The sequence below is a fragment of the Vanellus vanellus genome (assembly GCF_965231255.1).
Source record: "Vanellus vanellus genome assembly, chromosome: 9".
Lineage (NCBI taxonomy): Eukaryota > Metazoa > Chordata > Aves > Charadriiformes > Charadriidae > Vanellus > Vanellus vanellus.
Window position 1 is genome coordinate 21,240,920 of NC_138914.1, and position 26,261 is coordinate 21,267,180.

The window sequence follows — 26,261 nt, forward strand, 5'->3', positions numbered from 1 at the left end:
GGGCATTCCGCCTTCTTGCGAGCTCATTCCGCCTTCTTGCGGGTGAATTCTGCCTTCTTGCGGGCGAATTTTGCCTTCTTGTGGGCGAATTCCGCCTTCTTGCGGGCGAATTCCGCCTTCTTGCGGGCGAATTACGCCTTCTTGCGGGCGAATTCCGCCTTCTTGCGGGCGAATTCTGCCTTCTTACAGGCGAATTCCGCCTTCTTGCGGGCGAATTACGCCTTCTTGCAGGTGAATTCCGCCTTCTTGCGGGCGAACTCTGCCTTCTTGCGGGCGCATTCCGCCTTCTTGCGGGCGAATTCTGCCTTCTTGCAGACATGGCACACGTCAACAGTGAGTTTATATGGAGAGTCCAAGTCCCAGAAGCGCCGGGCTGTCTTCTCCAAGTGCTCCTCTGCTGACCCTGAGGGAGAAACAGGACACGGGGGAGCTTGCAGCCCAGGCCCAGAGCCCCGAGGTGTGGGGCCCCCCTCCTCCCTCGGCAGCCCCGTCCCTCCCCTGCCCTCTCCTCACCTCACCAGGTTGCACTGACGCCTGGCCGGTGCCCTTTTATAGCCTTGGCACCGCATGTCACAATGGCCACCGTGACATCAGCACCGCTGGCCTGGGCGCACCCCAGCCACGGACAGGGACCCACCTGCCCGCGGCCACCTGCCTCCCACTCTGAGACGGCCACCGCTTCACGGGTGAGCCTGGCCCGGGCTCACACAGGCCCTCCGCTCAGGTGCGGCAGGCTGCCGGGGCACTGCAGAGGACCGCAGGAGAGCACTTCAATGTCGCAGCTGGCCCAACGTCTTCTCTCGCACTCCTTAGCACTTTGGGGACGTGCTGCCTCCAGAACAAAAAGCAGTGGGACCACAAGCTGAAAAGGCCCTTTTCCATGGCAACAAAAAAGAGTCAGAGCGAGCCTTTCCTTGGTGGGGTAGGCAACTGCAAGTGGCTGCGGGGCAGCTTTGGAGGCAGTGGGTGGGAGTGTTGGTCTGTTTGAGGGTAGAAAGGCTCTACAGAGGGATCTGGACAGGCTGGGTCCATGGACCGAGGGCTGTCAAGCACTGGAACAGGCTGCCCAGGGAAGCGGTTGAGGCACCACCTCCGGAGGTGTTTAAAAGATGTGCAGACGTGGCGCTTTGGGACATGGTTTAGTGGTGGACTTGTTAGTGTTAGGTTAAGGGTTGGACTCGACAATCTGAAGGGTCTTTTCCAACCTAAATGATTCCATGATTCTCACTACAGTTCAGTTATTGCTTAAGCACCATTTGATTTGCGTTCAATCGTCGATTGATTACCACTCGATCATCGCTTAAGTGTTAATAAAACCCTTTCAGTTAACCCCACAACGATGACTTCTGTGAATAATTCTCCTGTGTCACCAGGACAAAAACCAGACGGTGTCTCAGGCGCAGCCAGAAAGGGAAGAAAGGAATGCGAAATCCAGTATTGGAGAATCTGGGTCCGAAATGCAATTCAGGGCAGAGAGAGAAACCTGAAACCCCAAGAAGGCCTTCTCCAGTAGTAGCTGGCTGACACTGCTGAGAGGGACTAGAGGCTTCCCAGGCTTCAGCTCCTGCCTTGAGAGGGTCCTCAGCCATCCTCTTTTGCCAGCCCCCTTCCAAGCCAAATGCTGGTGCTCAGGGTTTCCTTCTCACCAGGCTTTTGCAGATTTCGCTCGGCCTTCTGGCGGCAGGGCATTACAGAGCTCCGTTACGAGATGCCGACAGAGGTGAAGGGTGCCGGGAACGAGCACCTCGGATCACAGCAAGGTTGTGCACGGCCACAGCTCTTTGGCCAGCTCCGTTTGAGCTCCATTGCTTGGGATTTTTTCGGAGCTCATGTGGCAACCCATTCCCCGAAGAGCACGACCTGTTCTGGCCGCGTCTAGACCTTCTGTCTTCCCAATCACGTCAGTCAAGAATAGAAGGACAAAGTGCTGCCACCGAGTCCTCTTTCGCACCCTCTGTACCTCCTTTCCTTCCTCATTTGCCTCTTTGTTGGCACAGAAGTCTGCTGGGTCTCCAGGGTTCCCCCGCCTTCCTCAGAGAGGACAGCTGCTCCCTACTTCTAGGAATGAACTTCTACGCGGCATCAAGGCCTCTCAGGAAGGCACTCCATGCACACACCGTAAGACCACCGTAGTTTGCCTGAAGAGCAGAGCCTTGTTCAAATCTGGACAGCCACCCCACATGGTTTCCTTCACGCTTTGATCCCCACGAGTCTTTGATTCTGCCTTCTAGCTCTCCACCAACTTCCATAGAGCTGGTCAGCAGTCACTCGGCAACTAACTCTTTCCTCCTCCTTGCACTAGAAAGGCACTTGCTGGTCTCCAACAGCAGAGAAACCCTTTTGGATGACTGACATTTCCCAGGCCCTAGTTACCCTCCCGTAGAGCACATTGAGGTTTTTTGCCCTAAAGGGCACATGACGGGACTCAAGCCCTCCAGAACAGGCAGTGCTCTGACTCCTGACTCTCCTGGACTCTGTGGAGGAAAGTCCCTACCAGGTGCTTGCAACCTCCATTAAAAAGGGTTTCCTGGCTTATGCTGCAAGATGGAAGCCTTCAGTTAGTCCTGCAGCAATGCAGTTGGGGAACAGTTTGTGTCATATGACACCAAAGTGGGAGGAGTGGCTGACACACCAGAAGGCTGTGCCACCCACCATTCAGCGAGACCTGGACAGGCTGGAGAGGTGGGCGGAGAGGAACCTAATGAAGTTCAACAAGGGCAAGTGTAGGGTCCTGCACCTCGGGAGGAATAACTCCCTGCAGCGGTACAGGATAGGGCTTGACCTGCTGGAAAGCATCTCTGCAGAGAGAGAGAGACCTGGGAGTCCTGGTGGGCAATGAGTTGACCATTGCCAGCAATGTGCCCTCGTGGCCAAGAAGGCCAATGGTATCCTGGGGTGCATTAAAAAGAGCGTGGCCAGCAGGTCGAGGGAGGTCATCCTCCTCCCATCTATTGTCCCCCGGTGAGGCCACGTCTGGAGTAGTGTGTCCAGTTTGGGGCTCCCCAGTTCTGGAAGGACAAGGGACTACTGGAGAGAGTCCAGCGCAGGGCTCCAAGGATGATCAAGGGACTGGACCATCTGTCTGATGAGGAAACGCTGAGAGACCTGGGCCTGTTTAGGCTGGAGAAGAGAAGACAGAGCGGGGATCTCATCAAAGCCTATAAATACCTAAAGGGTGGGTGCCAAGAGGACGGGGCCAGGCTCTCTTCAGATGTGCCTGGTGACGGGACAAGAGGCAATGGGCACAAACTGGAGCAGAGGGAATTCCGTCTGAACGTGAGGAAAAGCTTCTTTGCTTTGAGGGTGACGGAGCAGGACTCGGAACGTGGCAAAGGGAAAAGTGCTTTGGCTACTGTGCAAACACAGTCTATAGAAATCTTCATGTCACAAATACAGGCGTGACACTGAACTTCTATTTAAAGAAGAGTAGCTTTGCCACAATTCTATCCAACCTAGGCAGTGAGGATGGGACCTGGTTAGAGCCTTGTTCAGAACAAAACAGTTGAAGCGCGCCAAAAGTCGCTGGGGCCAGGGCGCGTCATGTTGGGGAGTGAACTGCGAGGGCCACGCTGGATGGGCAGGCGTAGCCCACATTGCCAGGAGATGGGCGGCAGCGACAACTGGGCCGTCATGGGCCACGCTGCCTTCCGGGGGCAGGGGCAGAGACACCCCGTCCCAGGGCTGGGTGTGAGCTTCCCCCGGGAAAACTGAGCAGGCTGCGGGGCTGGCAAGGCCCCACGCGCACGGCCATGGTGCCTGGCAGCCGGCCAAGGCCAGCCCGCAAGGAGGGGGGTCTGGGAAGGCGAAAAGTCCCAGGGAGAGGACAACCCTGTGGGCCCAGGAGGAGGGGAGAGGAGGAGGAAGCCGATAAACGAGCGTGGAATCTCCCAGTGCTGAGATTAACGGCCAACTTTATTGTGCTGGTGGAGGGGTATCAGGGCCAGTACTGGGGGACGGCGCACGGCTGGTCCTGTGTCGTCGTCCGGGCCGGCTGTAGGGATTTTGGGCCCGACGTTGCTGGCGGGAGCTTTCTCTAACCCGCACGGGCCCAGTGGGTCTGGAGCCGCTCTCAAGCGTTGGGGAGCCGCCGGAGGACCCCAGTGGCAGCTGGCTGGTGGTGCTGGGGCCGCTGGTCTCAGGAGCTGTGGAGCTGTGGGATAGCCCCAGCACCGCCTGGCTGGGTGTGCTGCTCTCAGCACTTGATGGGGGTGCACAGCTCCTGGCACGGCGTCTTCTGGGCTGGCTGTTGGGATTTTGGGCCCGACGTTGCACACGGGAGCCATCTCGCACCTGCATGAGCCCAGGGTGGCTGGAGTGGCTGCTGCTCTCAACTTCTGGGGAGCCTCTGGAGGACCCTGATGGCAGCTGGCTGGCGGTGCTGGAGCTGCTGTTCTTGCATGCCAGCGAGCTCTCGGATGGTCTCAGCGACGCCTGGCTGGGGGTGCTGCTCTCAGCACTTGCGGGTGGCTCACGGCTGTTCCCATGTTGTTGCCTAGGATGGCTGTACGGTGTCCCGGCTTGACGTTGTAACCGGGTGCGGTTTCGTGTGCAGGCAGGCCCAGGTGGGCTGGAGCCGCTCTCAAGCGTTGGGGAGCCGCCGGAGGACCCCAGTGGCAGCTGGCTGGTGGTGCTGGGGCCGCTGGTCTCAGGAGCTGTGGAGCTGTGGGATGGCCCCAGCACCGCCTGAGTGGGTGTTGTCCTCTCAGCACTTGGTGCAGGCACGTGGCTGCTCTCAAGGCATCTTCTGGGCTGGGTGTAGGGATTTTGGGCCCGACGTTGCACACGGGAGCCATCTCGCACCTGCATGGGCCCAGGGCGGCTGGAGCGGCTGCTGCTCACGAGTGCTGGGGAGCTGCCGGAGGACCCCGATGGCAGCTGGCTGGCGGTACTGGAGCTGCTGGTCTCGGGTACCAGCGAGCACTGGGATGGTCCCATCCCCGCCTCACTGGGGGTGCTGTTCTCAGCAGTTTGGGCTGGCTCGTGGCTGCTCCCACGTTGTCTCCTAGGATGGCTGTAGGGCGTCCTGTCTCGATGTTGCAACGGGGAGCGGTTTTGTGTGTGGGCAGGTCCAGGTGGGCTGGAGCGGCTGCCGCTCTCGAGTGCTGGGGAGCCATGCAACAGGCTTGATGCTGCTTGTCTGGTGGTGCTGGGGCTGCTGGTCCCGGGTGCCGGGGAGCCCTGGGAAGTCCCCACTCCTGCCTGGGTGGCGGTGGTATGTCTGGCGAGCGCCGAGCTGGTACTGGAGGCTGTAAGGGGAAGCAGGAAGGTCAAGGGCACAGCCACCAGGCCTGGGACAGGACAGACCAGAGCGGTGCCCCCAGCCCTCCTGGAGCAGAGAGGCTCTGCCCAGCCCACCCTGGGCACGCGCTGCCAGGCCTTGCCTGGCCCCAGCCCCAGGGCAGCCGGGTGCTTTGCCTCTTACCGGTGCCCAGGCCAGCACATCTGCCACACTCCCATCTGGCCGTGCTGATTGCCAAAGAGGAGCATCGCCTGTGGGTGCCCTCGGCACCGCAGTGGCTGCACAGGAGCAGTTCCCATGGCCTGTGGAAGCAAAGGGGTTCATGGCTGTGAGGACAAAGTGACCGCGGCATGGGATTGTCCCACAGAGCTCTAGTTCTCAGTCCTTCTTCTTCGAGTCCTGGGCGAGACAGAGATCCCGCGCAGGGCCCTGAGGTGCAGCGCTGGCAACTTACCCCCCTTCGTCTGCCTGCTCCCTGCCTCCTGGACACAGGCACTCGCTGGCATTGCAGTGGCTGTGCCTCTCACTTTGCGCTGTGTATCTCTGTCTCTCCTCCCATGATGACATTCTGATGGAGAAAGGAAAATTGATGAGCCCGCGCAGCCCCGGCATAAGGCAGATGCGGGGCATCCCCCTCTACCCTACCCTGCCCTGATTCCAACTCCTCCGTGAAGCTGAAGCCCAGACTCAGGGGACAGCGGAGAGCCAGGACTGCTGCGGCAGGCCCTGGCACGGCACAGCGCTTGCACCCTCCTGTCTTGTGAACCGGGCAGAAGGACACCAACCTGAAGGGGATCCGGATGCCCATGGTGAGCATTTCCATTGTGAATCGGTATTCATTTCGACAATGTGGGCAGCGGAAACTGGAGAAGGCACTGTGGGTAGCCTGATTCTGGAGGCACCCCCTGTGGAACCAGGCGTGTTTGCACGCTGGGCACACCATGGTGCCATAGGACTTCCTGTCCTCCACACGGTCCAGGCAGATGAGGCAGGTGGCGTTTTCCACTGGAGCCACCTCTACTTCCTGCTCTGGGCGGTGCTCCCAGCAGAAGGACCTGGGGAGAAGAAGAACGGCATGGGCAAGGTGTGAAGTGCTGGGTCCTTCCCCCGTGGTGGCGATGAGGAGAGAGGTGGTGTGAAGCAGCCCCAGACATTGCCTTGCTGTGGCTCTGCCCGTGTCCAGCCACCTCTGCGTTCCTTTCTGGTTTTGCTGATGCTGTCTGGAAGCGGACTGAACAAGTGGACTTGACAATCTCAAGGGTCTTTTCCAACCTAAATCATAGAAACATAGAATCATAGAATGGTTTAGGTTGGAAAGAACTTTGAAGATCATCGAGTTCCAACTCACCTGCTATAGGCAGGGACACCTCCCACCAGTCCAGATTGCCCAAGGCCACATGCAGCCTGGCCTTGAACAGCTCTAGGGATGGAGCCTCAACAACCTCTCTGGGAAACCTGTTCCAGTGCCTTACTATCCTGGAAGTGAAAAATTTCTTCCTAATGTTTAATCTAAACCTGCCCTCTTCCAATTTAAAGCCATTCCCCCTGTCGTGGTTTGGCCTCAGCCAGCAACAGAGAACCACGCAGCTGGTCACTCAACTCCCACAGCCGTGGGAAAAATCAGCAGAAAAGGGCAAAACTCGTGGGTTGAAATATTATAATTTAACAGAACAGACAAAGGGAAGAAAAAAAGAAAACAATAACACCGGTAAAGGAATATAAGAACGCGGTTACAGTACCGCCGCGAAGCGCACCGACCAGACCCACCCTGCCGCAGCCTGCCCCCGAGTGGCGACTGACTCCCGCTCCCCGGCTAGCTCCTTTTATAGCGGGGCATGGGTCACGTGGTATGGAATACGTGCCTCCCCTGCCGGCTCCTTGGGGAAATTAACCCCATCCTTGCCGGAACCAGGACACCCCCTCATCCTATCACTACATGCCCTTGTAAAAAGTCCTTCCCCGGCTCTTCTGGAGTCCCCCTTTAGGTACTGGAAGGCCGCAATAAGATCTCCCCAGAGCCGTCTCTTCTCCAGGCTGAACAGCCCCAACTCTCTCAGCCTCTCCTCATAGGAGAGGTGCTCCAGCCCTCGGATTGTCCTCGTGGCCCTCCTCTGGACATGCTCCAGCAGGTCCATGTCCTTCTTGTGTTGGGGACTCCAGAGCTGGGTGCAGTACTCCAGGTGGGGTTTCACGAGAGTGGAGTAGAGGGGCAGAATCAACTCCTTTGACCTGCTGGCCACACTTCTGATGTAGCCCAGGATATGGTTGGCCTTCTGGGCTGTGAGCACACACTGCTGGCTCATGTTGAGCTTCTTGTCAATCAGCACCCCCAGGTCCTTCTCCGCAGGGCTGCTCTTCAGCCATTCCCTGCCTAGCCTGTATTTGTGCTTGGGATTGCCCCAACCCAGATGTAGGACCTTGCACCTGGCCTTGTTGAACTGCAAGGCTTGGGCCCACCTCTCCAGCCTGTCCAGGTCCCTCTGGATGACATCCCTCCCCTCCACTGTGTCTACCTCACCAAACAGCTTGGTATCATCAGCAAACTTGCTGAGGATGTACTCAACCCCACTGTCCATGTCGCCAAAAATGTTGAACAGTACAGGCCCCAGTACTGACGACAGCACCACTCATCACTGGTCTCCACTTGGACATCGAGCCCTTGACCGTAACTCTTTAAGTGGGACCCTCCAGGCAGTTCTTTACCCATCAAGTGGTCCATTTGTCAAATACATATCTCTGCAATTTAGAGACCATGATATCATGTGGGACAGTGTCAAACACTTTGCACAAGTCCAGGTAGATGACATTGATTGCTCTCCGTTAGCAGATGTCAGAGGTGAAGGGAACGAGCACCTCAGATCATAGGAAAAAGGAAAACTGAAGGCTATAAACTACAGCCATATTCTGCACCCCTGAACAGGAAACACATACAGAAGTAAACAACGCTGTAAGTTGTTCAGGAGGGCACCTCTTGTGACCAGCTCAAGTCATGGGAAGAGGGCCAAGTGTACGCAGCACAAAGTGAGAGGCACAGCCACTGCAACGCCAGCGAGTGCCTGTGTCCAGGAGGCAGGGAGCAGGCAGAGGAAAGGGGGGGAAATTGCCAGCGCTGCACCTCAGGGCCCTGCACAGGATCTCTGTCTCACCAAGGGCTCAAAGGGGAAGGACTGAAAACAAGAGCTCTGTGGGACAATCACTTTGTCCTCACAGCCATGAACCCCTTTGCTTCCCCAGGCCATGGGAACTGCTCATGTACCGCCACTGCACTGCTGAGGGCACCCACAGACAATGCTCCTCTTTGAGGAGCAGAACAGCCAGATGGGAGTGTGGCAGATGTGCTGGCCTGGGCACTGGTAAGAGGCAAAGCACCCAGCTGCCCTGGGGCTGGGGCCAGGCAAGGCCTGGCAGTGCGTGCCCGGGGGGGCTGGGCAGAGCCTCTCTGCTCCAGCAGACTCTCTGCAGCATAGAGGCTAAACAGACATAAGAATTAGACCTTATATGTGAAAATATCATTCATTCAACAAGCATACAACTCCAGCAACATTTGTCCTTACTATTTATTAATGTACAGACTCAATGTGTATTTTCATAGACTCTCTCTCAACCCCATCCAGCACTGGGGCCTGAGAACACACCAAAATAACCCTGTGTTGTCATCGTTACATGATCAAATTCTCAAAAGTCTTGCAAAGAAGCAAGTCACATTTAAACCATATAGACAAAAAATAACAAACCTCAGTACAAACATTCAATTGACACGATAAACATGTACATATTTTAAAAAGTTCAACAGTCTTTTCCAGTATCATTTCCTATTAGGTCTTTGGAAGACTACAATTTTGGAAGTAATGGTTTTCTGCAACTTCTTCAAAGAAGGAACATGGAACTTTTCTGACCAGTAAGATAAGAGAGATTTATTGTTTTGCTTTCACTTTCCTTCTTGCATCCTTATGCTTCTTCCGGCATTCCTGAAAATATTTAAATTTTAACATATAATATTATGAGAAGTTTCTAAATTCACTTCTTTGTCTCAAACACTTTTTTTTTTTTACGTGCAGTAAAGTCTCTGGTCCTGTACAATACAGAGATTCAGTAATTTACCTGACTGGATATCACAACATGATGTTATATACACTTCTATACCAAAAATTTTGATTCCCTGGTAATTATAAAGTTTCAAGCCCTTCTAAACATCCTGAGTTAGTTTTTAATACAAATTAAGCAAATAAGCAACTACGTTCCCTCCTTATGCTGAGCTTTCAGCTGCCATGACCCAGTAATAGATGTTAAAACACTCACCTCGAGCAACAGTCTACATCTGTCTTCCCAACCATCTTTTTCTTCACTGAGGTCTACTGATCTACAAAATAACTTAGGGCCCTCTGCACAAAACAAAAAACAAATTAATATGGTTAAACACTTCTGAATAGGCTGCTGCTTCTAAATCTCATGAGCAACGCAGCAATAAAGTCAGGCGGCCTATTCTTCATATTCCTCTCTTGCCCCCACAACATGTGTGGCTCAAACAGCAGCGTTATGTATTACAGCCTTACGTGCTAAGAAAAATGAAATGCAACAGCAGTTTTCCTTAATATCACAGTATCACAGTATGCTAGGGATTGGAAGGGACCTCAAAAGATCATCTAGTCCAATCCCCCTGTCGGAGCAGGAACACCTAGACGAGGTTGCACAGGAAGGTGTCCAGGCGAGTTTTGAATGTCTCCAGAGAAGGAGACTCCACAACCTCCCTGGGCAGCCTGTTCCAGTGCTCTGTCACCCTCACTGAGAAGAAGTTTCTTCTCAAATTTAAGTGGAACCTCTTGTGTTCCAGCTTGAATCCATTACCCCTTGTCCTATCATTGGTCGCTACTGAGAAGAGCCTGGCTCCATCCTCATGACATTCCCCCTTTATATATTTATAAACGCTAATAAGATCACCCCTCAGTCTCCTCTTCTCCAAACTAAAGAGACCCAGCTCCCTCAGTCTTTCCTCATAAGGGAGATGCTCCACTCCCTTAATCATCTTAGTTGCCCTACGCTGGACTCTCTCCAGCAGCTCTCTGTCCTTCTTGAACTGAGGGGCCCAGAACTGGACACAATATTCCAGATGCGGTCTCACCAGGGCAGAGTAGAGGGGAAGGAGGACCTCTCTCGATCTGCTAACCACCCCCCTTCTAATACAGCCCAGGATGCCATTGGCCTTCTTGGCCACAAGGGCACAGTGCTGGCTCATGGTCATCCTGCTGTCCACCAGGACCCCCAGGTCCCTTTCCTCTACACTGCTCTCTAACAGGTAGCTCCCCATCCTATACTGGAACCTGGGGTTGTTTCTGCCCAGATGTAGGACCCTACACTTTCCCTTGTTGTATTTCAATAAATATAATAATATTATATAAATATAAATTGCTGTGAAACAGCATCTGTTTTATGAAAAGCTCAGCACCATTAACCCACATCTCCTCAGAAAATTTAGGCCCGCTAAGGACTCAGAGCTCAATTTTAACAGGCACCGTAAGTCTAACAGGCTGAAAGGTTATAGTACAATAACTGTATTAACACAGTAACTATCATTAAGTGTATGTGTACAAGTTATCTAACATGTCTCAGGAAACAAACATTAAGGCTCTCCTAATAATTTATTGTATAAAATATCAGAAGTAACCGTTCTGGTGGCCTGTGGGTTGTTTGTGTTTTCTTTGTGGCTTTGTTTTGTTTTTTGGTTGTTGTTGTATTGTTTGGTTTTTAACTATGAAATTCATTACAATCACCATAAAAAAAAAAAATCCTGTGTTATTTAGGATCAAGAACCATGTGGGCATATGTGGCTGATAAGAATATTGAATATTCTTAACGATAACACTGGAAACACAGAAAAGAAATTAAAGATGATACATATGCCTGAAAGGATCCAAAATGTCTAGACAACTTGTCAAGTGATTTTATTTTTTTGGTAAGCCCTAAAAGACTAGCCACATATTAGGTAGTTATCTGAAAAGAGGGAAAGCAAGATAATTGTTCAGCATTTATTTTACCAGGACTTTCTCATGGGATGCACTACCACAACTTATACCACATGTATGATGGAAATTTGCAATTTTTTTTCTTAAACCTCTCATCTGTGTTTTAACTACAAAACACGAATAACTAGGCATTATCTTTTTCTCATTGAATTTCAGTAAGAGTTAAAAGTGGTGTGAATAAGTTCTGTTATACCTCTTAGTCGCTCATCATCTTTGGAGAAGAAGAAAAATCTAGCAGTTTCTGTCTGTGGTAAAGAAAAAAACCTAGACAAACACAAAGGAATTTTAGCATCATAAAAGTTACCATAAAATTCCATTAGACAAGCTAAAGCTGTAATGCTTCCGACAAGTAGTATGCATTGAAGAACATTACTCTGTAGTAACCAAATACAGCCTTGTATAAAACAGGTTTCTTAAGAAAACCTAACATATATTTGACTTTTGGCCAAACCCACTATCCAGTTAAGTTCTCATGCACTCATCTAGAAATGCAGCTTTTATATTCAACTTCAAATCAAGTGTGGTATTGGGATTTTTGACTATTACATTCTGTGCAGCAAGGAATGGTTTCCTAAGATAACCACTTCCATTGTTCAGAGGTGTGGAATGAAGATGTTAGTTTCCCATGACCTGAGTGCTGCTATTGATAGTCTCATAGCAAACTACTACAACCAAGTAGATCACAAATACAAATATAACTTGCATTTCTTCGTCCCTTTCATTTTCTGATGCCTCTGGTTCATCTTCACCCTCAGAACTGCTGTCTCGGAAACGTGGATCTTCTTGCCATGTGACCTTTACAGGTTTTATTGTTTCAAGTATGTAGGGCTCTGCAATAACATCATGATTAAAAAAAAAAAAAAAAAAAAAAAAAGAACAAAACACAAAACAAAACCACACATCAGATTACTCCCCTACTTTCCAGTAAAAATTTTTACTTCAGAGTAAAAAACCCCTCCCAGGTTTTCTATCACCCTCTGGGCAGGTGTGAATTTAGTTTGCTTTCTCATATGTCACAAATTTTCCCTATGCTGTGATGGTATTAATTGTGAATTTTGAGGGTGAGAGTGCAGGAGTCCTTCTGAAACTTGTTGTCAGGGTCCAGGGTTCTATCAAGTCACTCCAACCTCACATACATTATCAACCAAGTTGGCAGTAATTGTGCCTATTTGTACTTTTAGCTTGCAGAAGCTGGAATAAAAGCTTTCTTTCACTGTGAACTATCTTAGTAACTTCCTTTACAAAGAAACTCAGAATGCTGTAGCTTACTCTTTCTGTGTGTTTCAGCTATGTTATTTTCATGGATGTAGCATGCACAGCCAGTTGCCAAAAGCCCAGTTTACACATGGTAACTTAAACACATACCTGGGCCCTTCCTTGCTTCAGCTCACCAAAAGGACTGAGGTTATCAACCTATGGTACCCTTTTCTTTTAGTCTATAAACACAGTACTCATCTGCATGACCAGAATAGAGAAGACAGCTCCTGTACTGCCTCTCTCTGACAATGTAAAACAGTTTCCAAACCCAACAGAAACTAGACTATGAAACACAAACAGTGTTTCATTCAAGAGAAAGATTAGACAATTCTACTTTTGCAAAAATCACCTAAGCAAGTAAGGTACATGCAATGGAGAGAGACTTATCTTTTTGTTTGTATCAATACAGCAGCTAGCACAGTGACCCTGCTGCCACCGAAGAAGATTCTTATGCAATATAAACCAATAATTATTCATAACAGTAAATATAAGACACAGCACTCAAGGGTGGTTTTCAGTGTTAAGAACTTTGTGAACGCTGAAGTACATCTCCGCTCAGATATTTTCCACTTTATTCTACACATCTCTCACATATTCTGAAACCTGTATTACTGCATTCGGGAGACACTGAATACTTTCTGTAGTCAGCAGAAATGTGGAGGTTTGTTTTATTTGTTTGCTTTTGGGGTTTTTTCTGTATTTCAGTTAACTTCACACAGTTTCTTTTATTTCCTACATTGCTACTTACTAAGCGACTTGATTTCAGATTTTTTAATCTTGATTTTATAACATTTGATTTTATCTTAGGTTAGGATACCCCAATAACCACATGTCATTCGGAGGGTTGTGATCAGCGGCACAGAGTCTAGTTGGAGGCCTGTAAGCAGTGGTGTCCCCCAGGGGTCAATACTCGGTCCAATTTTGTTTAATGTATTCGTTAATGACCTGGATGAGGGGACAGAGTGTATCCTCAGCAGGTTTGCTGATGATACCAAACTGGGTGGGGTGGCTGACACCCCAGAGGGCCCTGCTGCCATCCAGCGTGACCTGGACAGGCTGGAGAGCTGGGCAGAGAAGAACCTAATGAGGTTCAACAAAAGCAAGTGCAAGGTCCTGCACCCGGGGAGGAAGAATGCAAAGCACCAGTGTAGGTTAGGGGCGGACCTGCTGGGAAGTAGTTCTGAGGAGAAGGATCTGGGGGTCCTAGTAGGCAGTAAATTATCCATGACCCAGCAATGTGCCCTTGTTGCCAAAAAGGCCAATGGAATCCTGGGCTGCACAGGGAAGAGTGTGGCCAGTAGGTCGAGGGAGGTCATTCTCCCTCTCTACTCTGCACTGGTGAGGCCACAACTGGAATACTGCGTCCAGTTTTGGGCTCCCCATTTCAAGAGGGACAGGGAACTGCTGGAGCGAGTCCAGCGAAGGGCAACCAAGATGATTACAGGATTGGAACATCTCCCTTATGAGGAAAGGCTGAGCGAGCTGGGACTCTTTAGCCTGGAGAAGAGAAGGCTGAGGGGACCTTATTAATGCTTACAAGTACCTAAAGGGTGGGTTGAAGGAGGATGGAGCCAGGCTCTTTTCAATGGTTCCCAGTGACAGGACAAGGGGCAACGGGCACAAGTTGGAACATAGGAAGTTCCGTTAAAATACACGGAAAAACTTCTTTATGGTGAGGGTGACAGAGCACTGGAACAGGCTGCCCAGGGAGGTTGTGGAGTCCCCTTCTCTGGAGATTTTCAAGACCTGCCTGGATGCAGTCCTGAGTAATGTGCTTTAGCAGGGGAGTTGGACTAGATGATCTCTAGAGGTCCCTTCCAACTCTGAAACTCCGTGATTCTGTGATTCCATGATAATGACTTTGCATAATTACTGACTTTTGCCTCTGAAAATCCCCTGGATTCTGAATTTCTGTACACTGTATTACTCTACAGTGCCTGACGTAAGCTAGTGTTTAGAAATTGTACTATTATATATGTACTGCTGTTACCTTCTTTTATGCCAGACTCTTCCGTGTCTCCAAAGAAGGAAAACGTGAAACCACTAGATTCCTGAGCTACGCTACTACCAATGTTAGGTCCCAAATGGTCAGGTAGGATAGAGTCGTCTGCATCATCTTTGTCCCAGGGTATTTCTTCATTTTTTTCTGATTTGCTCTTTGAAGATCCAAATAACTCTTTTAAATCAACAGCAATTTTGTAATACATTTCTTTAGACACTTCCGGCAGTTTCTCACTCTCTTCCCTCCTCTTCTTCCTTTGAGCTTTACTGAAACAAGATTGTTAAGGGATAGTAACACATTTTTTAAAAGAAAGGTTCCCTAAGAGGCAACCTTGCTATTAATGTCTTCCTAAACTTATCTAAGCACATGAATGAGTAGTTCACTTTTAAGGTTTTGGTGGTGTTTTTTTTTTTTTTGTTGTTGTTTTCTTCTTCTTTCTTAGCAATAGGAAATAACCTATTGCCAGAAATAGGTTTATGGGGCAGCAGGACTATCCTTTTGGTTCAGACTTTTGACCCATTTCTTTTTACCTCCTGCAATCTACCCACCTTTGAGGATAAGCAATGGGGAAACTATCCAAGGTTGGACTCTAAAGGCAGGAACAAGTCTACTTTATAATTAATCACATCCTGACTGTTCCCTTAATATATGACAGCCTATAAATTAAGATATTTACGACTTTCTGGCAAAAGAAGTGTTAAGAGCCAATATTTTTTCCTCACAGATCTGCAAGTCTTAGAAGCCCATGAAACTAGAGAGAACTAAAGAAAAAAAAAAAAACACAACCCCACAAAACAGAGCAATCTGCATAGTTTAAACTCAGTCTTCTGCTATAGCCATCTTTCCACAGGAAGAAACATCACTATTGTAGTTACCAAGCTGTAATATTACCTCTCTTTTTCTGTAGCACTTGCTTTCCTTTCAAAAACTGCATGGTCCTGTCTTGTGGGATCATAGCGGAGGGCATTAATATCTCTATAAAAATCAAAAGGAAACGAAAAACCATGAGACATTCTAAATGTTGAACTGCAAGCTACCCTAAACCTCTACAGTCAGATTCAAATTCACATTGACTTCGTTACCAACAAAGGTCCAAATAAATCCAAAACATAATTGGCATTTAGAAAGTACCTGCTAGTCAGCATCTGGGTCAGGAAACATTATAAACAGAAGTGGCTTTAATCAAATTGTAATATTTCATATAAAACATAGACCTCAAGTTGTGTGTGTTATGAAATTTATACTTGCACTTGGTTATCTTTTGAGAAGCTATATCAACATAGCTATCCATACCAATGTATCTATCTGTATCTGTTTCTTCTAGTAACAAACATTGCATAAATTCAAATAGTCCAAGGGGAAAAAAAAAAAAAAAAAAAAAGAACCAAACCCCCTGAAAAAACAAATGAACAAAACGTCATTAAGCCCACCTTTCAAATTTAAACATTTTCAGGACTTTCAGCTAAAGCAGTATAAGGTTTAGACTGACCTCAGCGCTAGTGTAGCAAAGCCCATGCTGTTTTATGGCAGTGCCAGAAGGTAGTCACTTATTTCCCCTCCTCTCCCAAATTAATGCTTACAGCATAAATTAATGACTTTTAAATGGTACACACTACATCATTGCCTGGGTATTAAAGAACACTGTCATTCACAAAAGTTTCCTAAAATGACTTCTGGGGTTGCACAGATTATTTTCCCCTCTGCTTAATCTTTAAAAAATACATGAAAATTTGTACAGAAGTCATAGGATTAAATAAGATTGTGCAGCCGTCACAATGGTATTTAGCAGTCAGCAGTCACTGATACAACACCAATAGTGACTGTCAGTAAAAATTTACTAATTGCACACTATTTAAATTACCCTTAACATTAACTTCCACCAATTCAGTCCACAGACCAGCTTCTGTTAAAGAGCATAGTTAAATGTCACAATACATCCAATACTACATTTCCAAACCTATCTCATCATCCCCTAATGAAGGCTAGAGCATGCCCAACAACAACACATAACGAATTCCTAATCTAATGAAGAAATTTCTCAAAATCAGAAATACAGATAAATGAACAAAAATCCCCACTGAAAAAAAAGTTTGATGCTAATCACCTGTAGGCCAGAGAAAACAATAGCCTTAGTAACTGCTATGGAAATTAAGAGTCTAACTTACTGACCTACTGCCTAACTCGCATGTTCTTTGTTTAGCCAACCTAAGTTTGTCTCCACAGAGAACGGAAATCTATCTTACATAGGCAAGGACTTAGTAAAAATCTTAATTTTTCATAACCAACAATCCAATCATTCAAAATCTACTAAAAATTCTGTCCTCAAACCAGGACAGAAACTCAAGCAGGCATCTGATAATTTTTCCCTAAAACAATCATAATTACCAGTTGTATAATCTACTGGGACATTCAAGCTGGGAAACCACATTAAAAACTGACTCCAAATGCACTCAGAGAAGGAAATACTTTCTTCAGTCAGCTAGGCAGAAATTTGAGTTGTGAATCCCTGGCAAAAATGAAGCCTTCCTAAAATTCCTTCTTTTCTGATAAGAGATGGAGTCATACTTGAATTTCTTGGCACTTGTAGCCATTTTAGTTGGCTTAGGTTGTTCCAGGTTGATATTCAAGAGGCTTCCCAGTATTTGCAGATTTTTCTTTTTCTCCGCAGCAAGCTCTTCTTCTTCATTTGCCTTCAAGACATTTGTCTCTGCTAAGACAAAAATAAATACATTATTTTTTCCCCACTATGACCTGAGGAAGCTGTAATATTTAATATAAATAAAATCTTTAAATTTTATGACTTTTCAGCTCATCTGCCTTCTGTTGTTTAAAATAAAAAAAAAATAATCTTTCTAAGGCTGCCAAATCAGCCATGGACTGCAGGGTGACGTGATGGCAGTTTAAATTAATGTAGTAATTAAAATTAACTTTTTGACCAAGTCACAACTTATCCTGTAAAAAACATCGATAAACACATTCTGATATAATCCTGTATTAAAAAAATATTTTCCAATGTTGATTTATCAACCAGGTACGTCTCATTAAGCTATAACCAATACTTTTGCAACTTAAATTTTTAAGAAAACACAGCTACCAATATATACTATGTACAGCCACAACACAGTTGGGTTATTTTCCTCAAGGAATCATCAAAGGAGCAAAAGTAGTCCGTAAGTTGCTTCAAGCCTCCATGATATACCTTTATTACTGTCATTAACCAGGAAACATGAGCAGGTTTACCTTCTTCTTCACTGTCACTTTCAAGGAACCTAGCATCCATGCGAAATCTTTCATCTGTGCCAAATCGTGATTGCAATTTCAAGAGCTAAACAAAATGAAAGAGAGTCTATTAAGCACTGGACAAGAAAATCAATGCTCAGTAACCTTTTTTTTTTTTTTAACTATAATTATGGTAACATACTAATAACCTTTAGCTCTTGATGCCTTTTCCATAACTCCTTTGTATTCAAAGATGACAACATCAGAGAAATTCCTCCCACTCCCCAACACACATTATTTCCTCTGTGGCTACCATTACCTCCATTTAAAGAGAATTCTATTGCAAGTTTGTTAAAACCATATTCAGCAAATATACAAACCTACATGTTATGTTCTTCTAAAGTGGTGTTATGGAGACTTAGAAGAAAACCAAATTACACTACTGGGTTCACTCACTTTTTCCCCAGCTTTGCCTTCAAACTGGGGCTTAATTTTGAATCTCTCATCATCTGTATCATCTTGCTCATCCTCGCTGCTTTCAAACAGTCTGCTTGAAGTTTTAGCAGCAGATTCATCCTTTGTTAAACAAAAAGAAAATACAGAAAAGCAACTGTCAGTTTGAGAAAATAAATCAGTATCAATTTTGTTCATGCGCTTTCCAGTGGATGTCTAGAACAACCAGCTCACTTATTGATCCATGTGGTTCAAATCTTATATTGTGTACACATCTTTTACAATTCTGTTTTACAGTTATGGCTATGAAATGTTAGCATAGGAAAAATACCCACGTAAAGGGTAACTCAGGTTTTACAATAGGAGAGAGTTAGGTATAAAAATCCAGCTTTCTGATTATGTCAAGGGAGATCAATTTTAAAATAGTAATGTCTAATTATACCCTTTCTGAACAAGCCTCATGTATGGTATAAACTCTAGGACATAGTTTAAGTCAGTTGATAAATATCAATGATTACAAAAGGCAAGCACTCCATGGCTTCTAAAAAATTTTCCATAGAATTAGAGGTTCTTTTAAAGAAAAGGAAAAATACAGGGCAGGGATTCTAAATACAGGGTTAGAGATATATATGAAAAAACTGCTAAACATAAGGAAAAGTGAGAAAAGAAGGTTTTAATTAAATAGTGAGAAGGGTCCTAATCTTACTACATTTATGAAGAAAAAACCCAACAAAAGCAAAACCAATGGTTTAAAGCTTTAGCAGGGATGTGATTAAAAAATGTGATGATACAAGAAGTTCTATTCCAGAAAAAAGTACTTAATTGTGCTGAACATATGGTGGTAAAATGCTGAAGAATCTGCTAAATAAGGTCTCGATCAGGTTCGGTGTAAAGAGCAAGTCCCACATGACTTCTTTGGACCTTTACATCACTTTAAAAACAAGACAGTACATTAACACAGATTCTTTGTCCACAGTGTCAAAAGAACAGAGTCCATCTGTACCTCTCAAGCCAAATTTCTTCTCCTTCCTTTGACCAAAAGCAGCAAAATTTCAGAACTAGTTATGTGTAAGCCTTATAACTTAAACATTCTTTTTCTATTAATCAAAGTTAGAATCTCTCTTTTGCAAATCTCAATCTCCTTACAAATTCTCCAGGTTCTCCAGCTTTATCAGATGCATAGTTAAGTTCTTTGAAACCTGTTTTATGTTAGCAAGAAATGAAGAATCATTCATATTGATTCAAACCTTATCTACTTTTTCTGTCACTTCCCTATGAAAAATAGTCTTCAGAATAAAACGCATAGTCATATTGATATGGCATTATCTACAGAACACTGGACTTTTTCCCCAATAGCACTTACTTTTTCAGGCATACTCCCTGAACTCGTATCTTTCTTCAACATCTCATCTACTTCAGCTTCACTTTCCACATCTGAATTGAATATGATGTGTTTATGCTTGCCTGCTGGCTGGCTATCCTGTATAAGAGTGAAACTGTCAAGTCAAACATGTCAAATACTTGCTACAGTCATACATAAACACCTAGAAGACATTTCCATGACACGAAAGGAAGAATCTACTATTCTTCTTGCAACTCTAAAGACATTCCAGGAATTAGGTATGCATCATTTTGTATACACTCAAAAGAAAACCGTCAATGTAATCAGAAACTGCAGAATATGATTTTAAAATATCTTAAACCATATCTATGAATTTCCCTTTTTCTTTTACTGCACGCTATTCAGATAGAAGTTGTGAGCACAATTACCAGATTTGAGAGCGCTCCTTGAATGAGTTTCTTCTGTAGTTCTCTCTCTTTCTGTCTCTCTTCTAGAGCTGCCAGTCTCCTCTGGTTATCCTGCAACTGTTTCTTTTCAGTATCAGGTCCCTTTGAAGCAGCAGCATGAAGACAAAACTCCTTTTCCAGAAGGCTTGTCTTCCCATTCACATATTCATTAGCTTTACATTCTGGTTTTTTATTGCTTACATCCCTCTCCAATTTTTTTGAAAGCAGCTCTTGGCTTTTCAGTTGTTGTTTAACACGTTTCTGTGACACTGCAACATTACTATCCATGTCACTGCTCTCATCTTCACTCTGATCAGTACTAGAAAGAGCATCTCCATGATCTGAATTTTGGTCTTCTTGCAAAGAACTCACACCTTTATTCTCTCCTTGAAAACATGGCTTGAAAACAGGTTGGTCTCTCTCATCTGCTAAGGAGGCAGCATCTGACAATTCCTTGCGCTGTTCACAATGCATATTGTGTCTCTCTTTGCTGCTGACCTCAAGTGATGGCTTCAATGGATGGCTCTTAGACTGTCTTCTAGATGACTCCTCCCCACAATAAGAAATACAAGCTTCAACACCTAAACCATCTACAGACCTCTTCTTTAAACCAGGGCTGTCTTTAGTAAATTCTTTTTCACAAAGGGACCCCATTCCTCTGAAGGGCTGATATTTCAAACGCAGATTGTTTTGTCCCTTGGAGCTTTCTTCATCAGCATTCTCCTCCCCTGCTAAAATTGTAGCAACTATATCTTCAGGACAGATACATTTTTTTTTAACTGCAGGGCAAAATTTAGAACATTTTGTTTTAAATAAAACATTACCCTTAGGATTTTCTTCAACACTGAGCTGACTAGAAGAACTCTGTGTACTGCCCGAGTCTTCTACCGGTGTTGTGGAGTTTTCAGTAGCTAATGCTTTTAAGTCATCTAACGTAAGGTCTAAGCGGTAACAGTTTTGCATCATGGATTCATAATCAGAACTGATTTCAGATTCCCCTTTCTCAGGCTCTGAACAAGAGCTTTCACTACCATTTGTCTTTGTTATACTGTAAGCTGCTGTACTCCGCAAGGCAGCAATCTTGGATTTTTTCGTTTTCCCTTTTCTTTCAATGTATTCTTCTTTTAAACTGCGAGTTCTCAGTGAGGAGTCATTTACCAAATCACATTTTTTGTTAGTTAGTATTTCTTTATTTTCCACCCTCACCTGTATAGAATGTTCTAAAATTGAAGTATTCCTGCTACTTAGATCTGGAGTTTTACTTTCAGCAATAATTTCATCTGTATCTGCTGAATCATAACCATTATCGCATTCCATAGTCTCTTTCTCTCTACAACTTCCTTTGATAGCTTTCTTCATGGCATCTGGATTGCTTAAAGACCAGTGACTATTGTATTTTAATTCAAAATTATCCCCAACAATTTCCAAGTGGTCACTTTCAACCTCAATATTTTCAGCTTTCTGCATTTCTCTCTCTTTCTCTACCATTGCTCTGATTTCCTCTTCAGAATCAATGTCACTATCAGAAACACTCATATTATTTTGACCTGTAACTCCAGAAACATTGCTTTTATCTGATAATAAAACTCCCCCTGATAGTTTACTATTAAGACTGCTCGATGGAAGCAATTTAGACTTCTCACTTAATTTTGATCTTTGATTTAGCTGTGATGAGTTTGTGTTTTCTGAATGTGACTGGCACCCAGAAGAGAGAACTACTGCTCCATTCAGAGCCTCGCTGCCCAGTCGCCTCAGTTTTTTAGGTGGTTTCTTAGTTACAGGAAACTCTCCTTGCCGCTTCTTGTTCATGCTGTCATCTCTCCCTTCCAAGTGCCAGGTAAGCTCAGATATAGGAACCACACCTGTCAAGTCTGGTTCCAGTTTTCTAAGGTTATGGCAATATTTTGATGGGTCATATTTCACAATGTTAGTCTGAGTTAAGGAATTAAAGTAACACAATTCTTTTGGCAAGCAGACTTCCAATCTTTATGAACAGGCTAAATTCTGCATGAAAGGACAACAAAGAGTCCTTTTTAACGTAATGACCATAAGCCCTTAAGCAACTGACAGGCAGTGTAAAAAAAAAAATATTCAAATCACACAAAGTTACTGCAAGATTTACTTTGGGGATTCGGTAAATCAAGTATGACACAGTAGTTAAAATTAAGACTGTTAAGCAGGTGTTTCCCTGTATGACAAAAGAAAGAAGGGAATTGTGCCTATGCCCAGCCAATAGAAAAAGGATATTTTATTTTTTTGTTGACTCCTAAGGTGCAGGATAGGCAAGACTCTGCCAAATTTACCAACAACCCATTTCTAAAAGAAAAGAAAAATAATCAGTGTTAAACAAAAAGGAATGAAAGTGACCCTGGAATAAAACAATATGTTTATTCTTTGGTAACAGAAACTCTAATAAAGAACCATCTGTGACTAAGTCATTTTTTGTTTACTCTCTTAAGTGAGATACATTCGTGCTGCACAACTTAGCCAGCTTCCTTCTCAAAAGGAGAACAAACCAAAACAAATCAACCAAGTTTTTATGACCTGCAAATAAAGAGCAACAATAAAAAACTGGATTTCTTTACAAGTACTATTTTTAATATAAGGCTTCTGGTTTATGAATTAATAGTGGTAACTATACCTACAGGATCACTATTATTTTGCCCTTCTCCCACTAAAAAATTAGTAATTCCCTCCTATAACCCCCCAAAAATATTCTGTGCTTAGCAAATAATTTTGAAAACTTTGTAGTAAATATAATTTTTGTTGCTTAAGTTTGCATGTTTGGTGATTTTATTCCAAGTCTTGCTTTTGTAAGCATGTGTAGACCCTGATCCTGAATGTGCTGACGCACAGATATTTGATCCTGACAACCCCACCATCAAAAAAGTGTCTTATTTTTATACAGCATATACATGTTCTCTTTACATGCTTTTAAGGGTGACACAAAGATATTCCCAACATAAACGAGTAACAAAGCATTTAGTAATTTAACATGACAGAAAGGAGAGTATGATCAAGATATTACAGTTACTGCAAAGAACAACAGGAGCATTCTACGTGTCCACACATAACATTTCTTTAGACTACTTTTCACAAGTTGGACTGTCACACTTCATAAAAATTTATGTAAAGCCTAAAGATTTGACATAAACTTAAACATAATAAGCTTGTGCCCAATTCTGTTTTTTTTGTTGTTGTTGTTTTAATTCTCTATACATATACCCCACCATACCTTATGGTCTGGCACCTCTGTACCTGGTACTGCTTTCATGTGAAAGTCTACAACTCCAACCTTTTTCAGTGATTTTAACAGATACGCTTTGTCATTTCTCTGTGGCTTTTCCTTCTGCAGCTTTGCTTCCTCCCTCTCTATGGCGAGCCTGTACCAAAAAGTACACCATATATGAAAGAGAAGTCTGCCCGCATGCTAGATTAGAGCTGGCAGTGACTCTGTCCCACAGAACAGTAACCATTCACTAAAGGAATTAACATATCTGTGCTTTCAAGAGAATAATGATGCAAAACATGTTGCAGTATCTAATATGCATAAACAGTCTACCAACATCAATAAAAACTAGAAAGAATAAGAGTGTAGCAGATGAAAGCACAGCCATAATCTCATCAGATAGACAGAAAAACTCTTTATCTGATAACTTTAGAAACAACATACATTTTTTTATAATTGATTTTTACCTGTGCAAAAAGCTTTCTTTGGCCAACTCAATTTGCAGTGTCCCCCCTTTCCATTTTGTTTTATTTAAAACTGACATGCCTGTAAAACAAGGAGATGGAAAATGAGTATTTTCTACATTAAAAAAAAAATACACCTTAGACCTAACTATGCCTCCTTCTATGACAGTCTGAAGTTTCTTTAGCATGATCTTATGCTCCATTACTCACCTGATATAAGTTTGTATATGAAAGGTCTAATACTCAGACATTAAACAAGAAAGTCTAAATCCAAAATTAAAGTTCTGACATCAAAAGAGTCATTGAAGTCTGTATGCTTCAGTTCAAATACAAACCTGAAAATTCAGGTCCACGCACTCTGAAGCGTCTACACTACTGTCAGACCAGCTCTTCTCTACTTAAGAGCTTCTGTACCTCAGCTTTCCTATTCCTAATGGCAGCATTCCCTAGGGCATATTACCAATCCCTCTCTTTGGGTATAGGTATCTTCACCTGACATTTTGCTGCTACATATTACACAGGTGGTTTTATAACCCTATCAGCAGTTTTGTAATCCAAGTATTTTGGGATTTATAAAACTGCTTTAACAGAAGCTTTATGTAAACTCTCCTTCTAGGTTTTCTCTCACATCAAGTCACTTCTAATGCTTTATGGACCTGATGAAAGCATTTGAAGCATATTTCCTATATCCTTTCATAAAAGGGTTCGGCTAAACTCACAAATCACCCACTTTAGTCACAAAGAATCTTTTTAATCTGCTTACAGCTACTTACTGAAAACTCCAGTAAAGCAACTTCCATAGAACTACATCTTAAAGGAAATAGCATGAACATGATAACAGAATGAAACAGGGTCTACATTGACCACATCCTGATTTGACATTAGATACATTATCAGCATTAAGACTTGGCTCAAAAATGTAAGTTACTTTAAAAAAAATAGGTACTTACACTTTTTAAGATCTGCATCGGAAATACTGACACTGATGTATGCAAAAGTTTTCATAGGATTCCCTGCTCAATGATAAATATTCAGTTAGTTTCCACAGAATTTCAGTGTTTCCTTTAAAACTAACAATTAAGCCAATTCCTGAAAATAAAGCATCTCTGAAGCAAGAATCCCACTTCATACTACAAATTGAGAAACAATTCACTGTTAAAGGATGATGCAAAACTGTTACCCTGATCATCTTTCCTGGTAATAATCTCTGCATCCAAAACACGCCCAAACTTGCCAAATCTTTCTTGCAGTTCAGCCTTAGAAACCGTATGTCCGAGCCCTCCAACGTATAAACGCCTTGAAATTTGGTTCTTCTCCATGTTGAAAGGGTCAAGCTGGAAGGCACACTCGGTCTTTCTGTAAAAAAAGAAAAAAAAAAAAAAAAAAAAGGTAGTAACGGTTCACTAACACTTACCGAGCGCCAACGAGCCCTGCAGTGCTCTAAGTAACCAGGGTTCAGCGCTGGGGTGTTTTTTTTTTTAAGGACTTTTTTTTTTTTAAACCCTGAAGGAGAGGACTGGGTAAAACTACAAGCGGCTTTTCACAATATTAACTTTTCTAAAGGTTTTATGAGCGCGGGGGGCGGAGGGACGCGACCGAAGCGAGGGAAGGCGCCGCAATCCACCCTCAGCCCCAGCTACCGCCTCCCGGGAGAGGCCGAGGCAGCGGCTGAGAGCCCCCAGGAACCATCATCCCCAACAGACAGCCACGAAACTCTCTCACCACAGCCATGAAACTCTCTCACCACCGCCATGTGCGATCCCCGCAGCTCAACTCTATTTATCTTCCCCCCTCAGCGCAACTCCATTTACCTTCCCCCCGCAGCCCTCACTGGGAAAAAGAGGGTTCCGCCTACTAGTGCCGCTGGGTGTCTCCTTGCTCCTCCCCATCTCCTGTTTCCAGCCGGTCAAGTGTGATGGGAACACACGGGGTGGGTCTTGTGACCGCTGGCTGCTTGGGCGTAACTAACCGGGAAGAAAAGTAGGGGGATTTTCCACACGAAATGAGGGGGAGCGAGGCGGGAAAAGCTGACAAAACAGCACTTTTGCTATCCAGCTCGAATAATGCCTTCGGAAACCGCCCTTCAAGCGGCTCTGTTGCTTGGCGAGAAGGGAACGAAGGCGCGGCCGGCGCCCCCTGCTCAGGCGGCAGCTGTGGTAGCGCCCAGGACGGCAGCCGGCTGGTTGGGCGCGCAGTTCGAAGGCGCGGGGCGCGCGAGCCGGCTGGGTGGGGCGCCTCTCGCGCCCCCTCAGAGCCGGGTGCCTCTCTCCTCAGGTCCGGCCTTCCGCGTGTTGGGTCTGTGGGGCCCCTCCGCTTTCTGGGGCTCTGGGGGCAGACGGGGTTAGTCAGTAAAGGCCGCTCTCCTTGGGCGGGTGTTGTGCCGCCGGGTCGGCCTCTGGCACCTGTGAGCCTCAGCCTGTGCGATTTGAAGGCAACGAAACACGGAACGCCGCCTGCTCGTTTCTCACAAACTACGGAAAACGTTTCCTGTGGCAGCATAAAAGCAAGTGTTTAGGGGTGCGTACGGGCAGGTACGTAGGAGTGTGAAATATTTAGCGTTAATGCACAAATACGTACGCGTGTGTAAGCT

General features: G+C 45.2%; 1 protein-coding gene across 1 annotated transcript; it reads right to left on the bottom strand.

Moving 5' to 3' along the window:
* Nucleotides 1–8,788: 8,788 nt before the first annotated feature.
* Nucleotides 8,789–25,463, bottom strand: NOL8 (nucleolar protein 8). The gene is made up of 17 exons (XM_082487680.1): nucleotides 25,416–25,463; nucleotides 24,906–25,027; nucleotides 24,622–24,684; nucleotides 23,675–23,753; nucleotides 23,214–23,361; nucleotides 22,226–22,294; nucleotides 19,961–21,904; nucleotides 19,554–19,670; nucleotides 18,194–18,313; nucleotides 17,759–17,843; nucleotides 17,084–17,225; nucleotides 15,410–15,493; nucleotides 14,507–14,784; nucleotides 11,963–12,089; nucleotides 11,453–11,523; nucleotides 9,539–9,621; nucleotides 8,789–9,207 (listed from the first exon to the last, which is right to left on the bottom strand). Exons 2-17 carry the CDS (start codon nucleotides 24,988–24,990, stop codon nucleotides 9,154–9,156), a joined length of 3,549 nt encoding a protein of 1,182 aa, XP_082343806.1. The 5' UTR covers nucleotides 24,991–25,027; nucleotides 25,416–25,463; the 3' UTR covers nucleotides 8,789–9,153.
* Nucleotides 25,464–26,261: the final 798 nt, after the last annotated feature.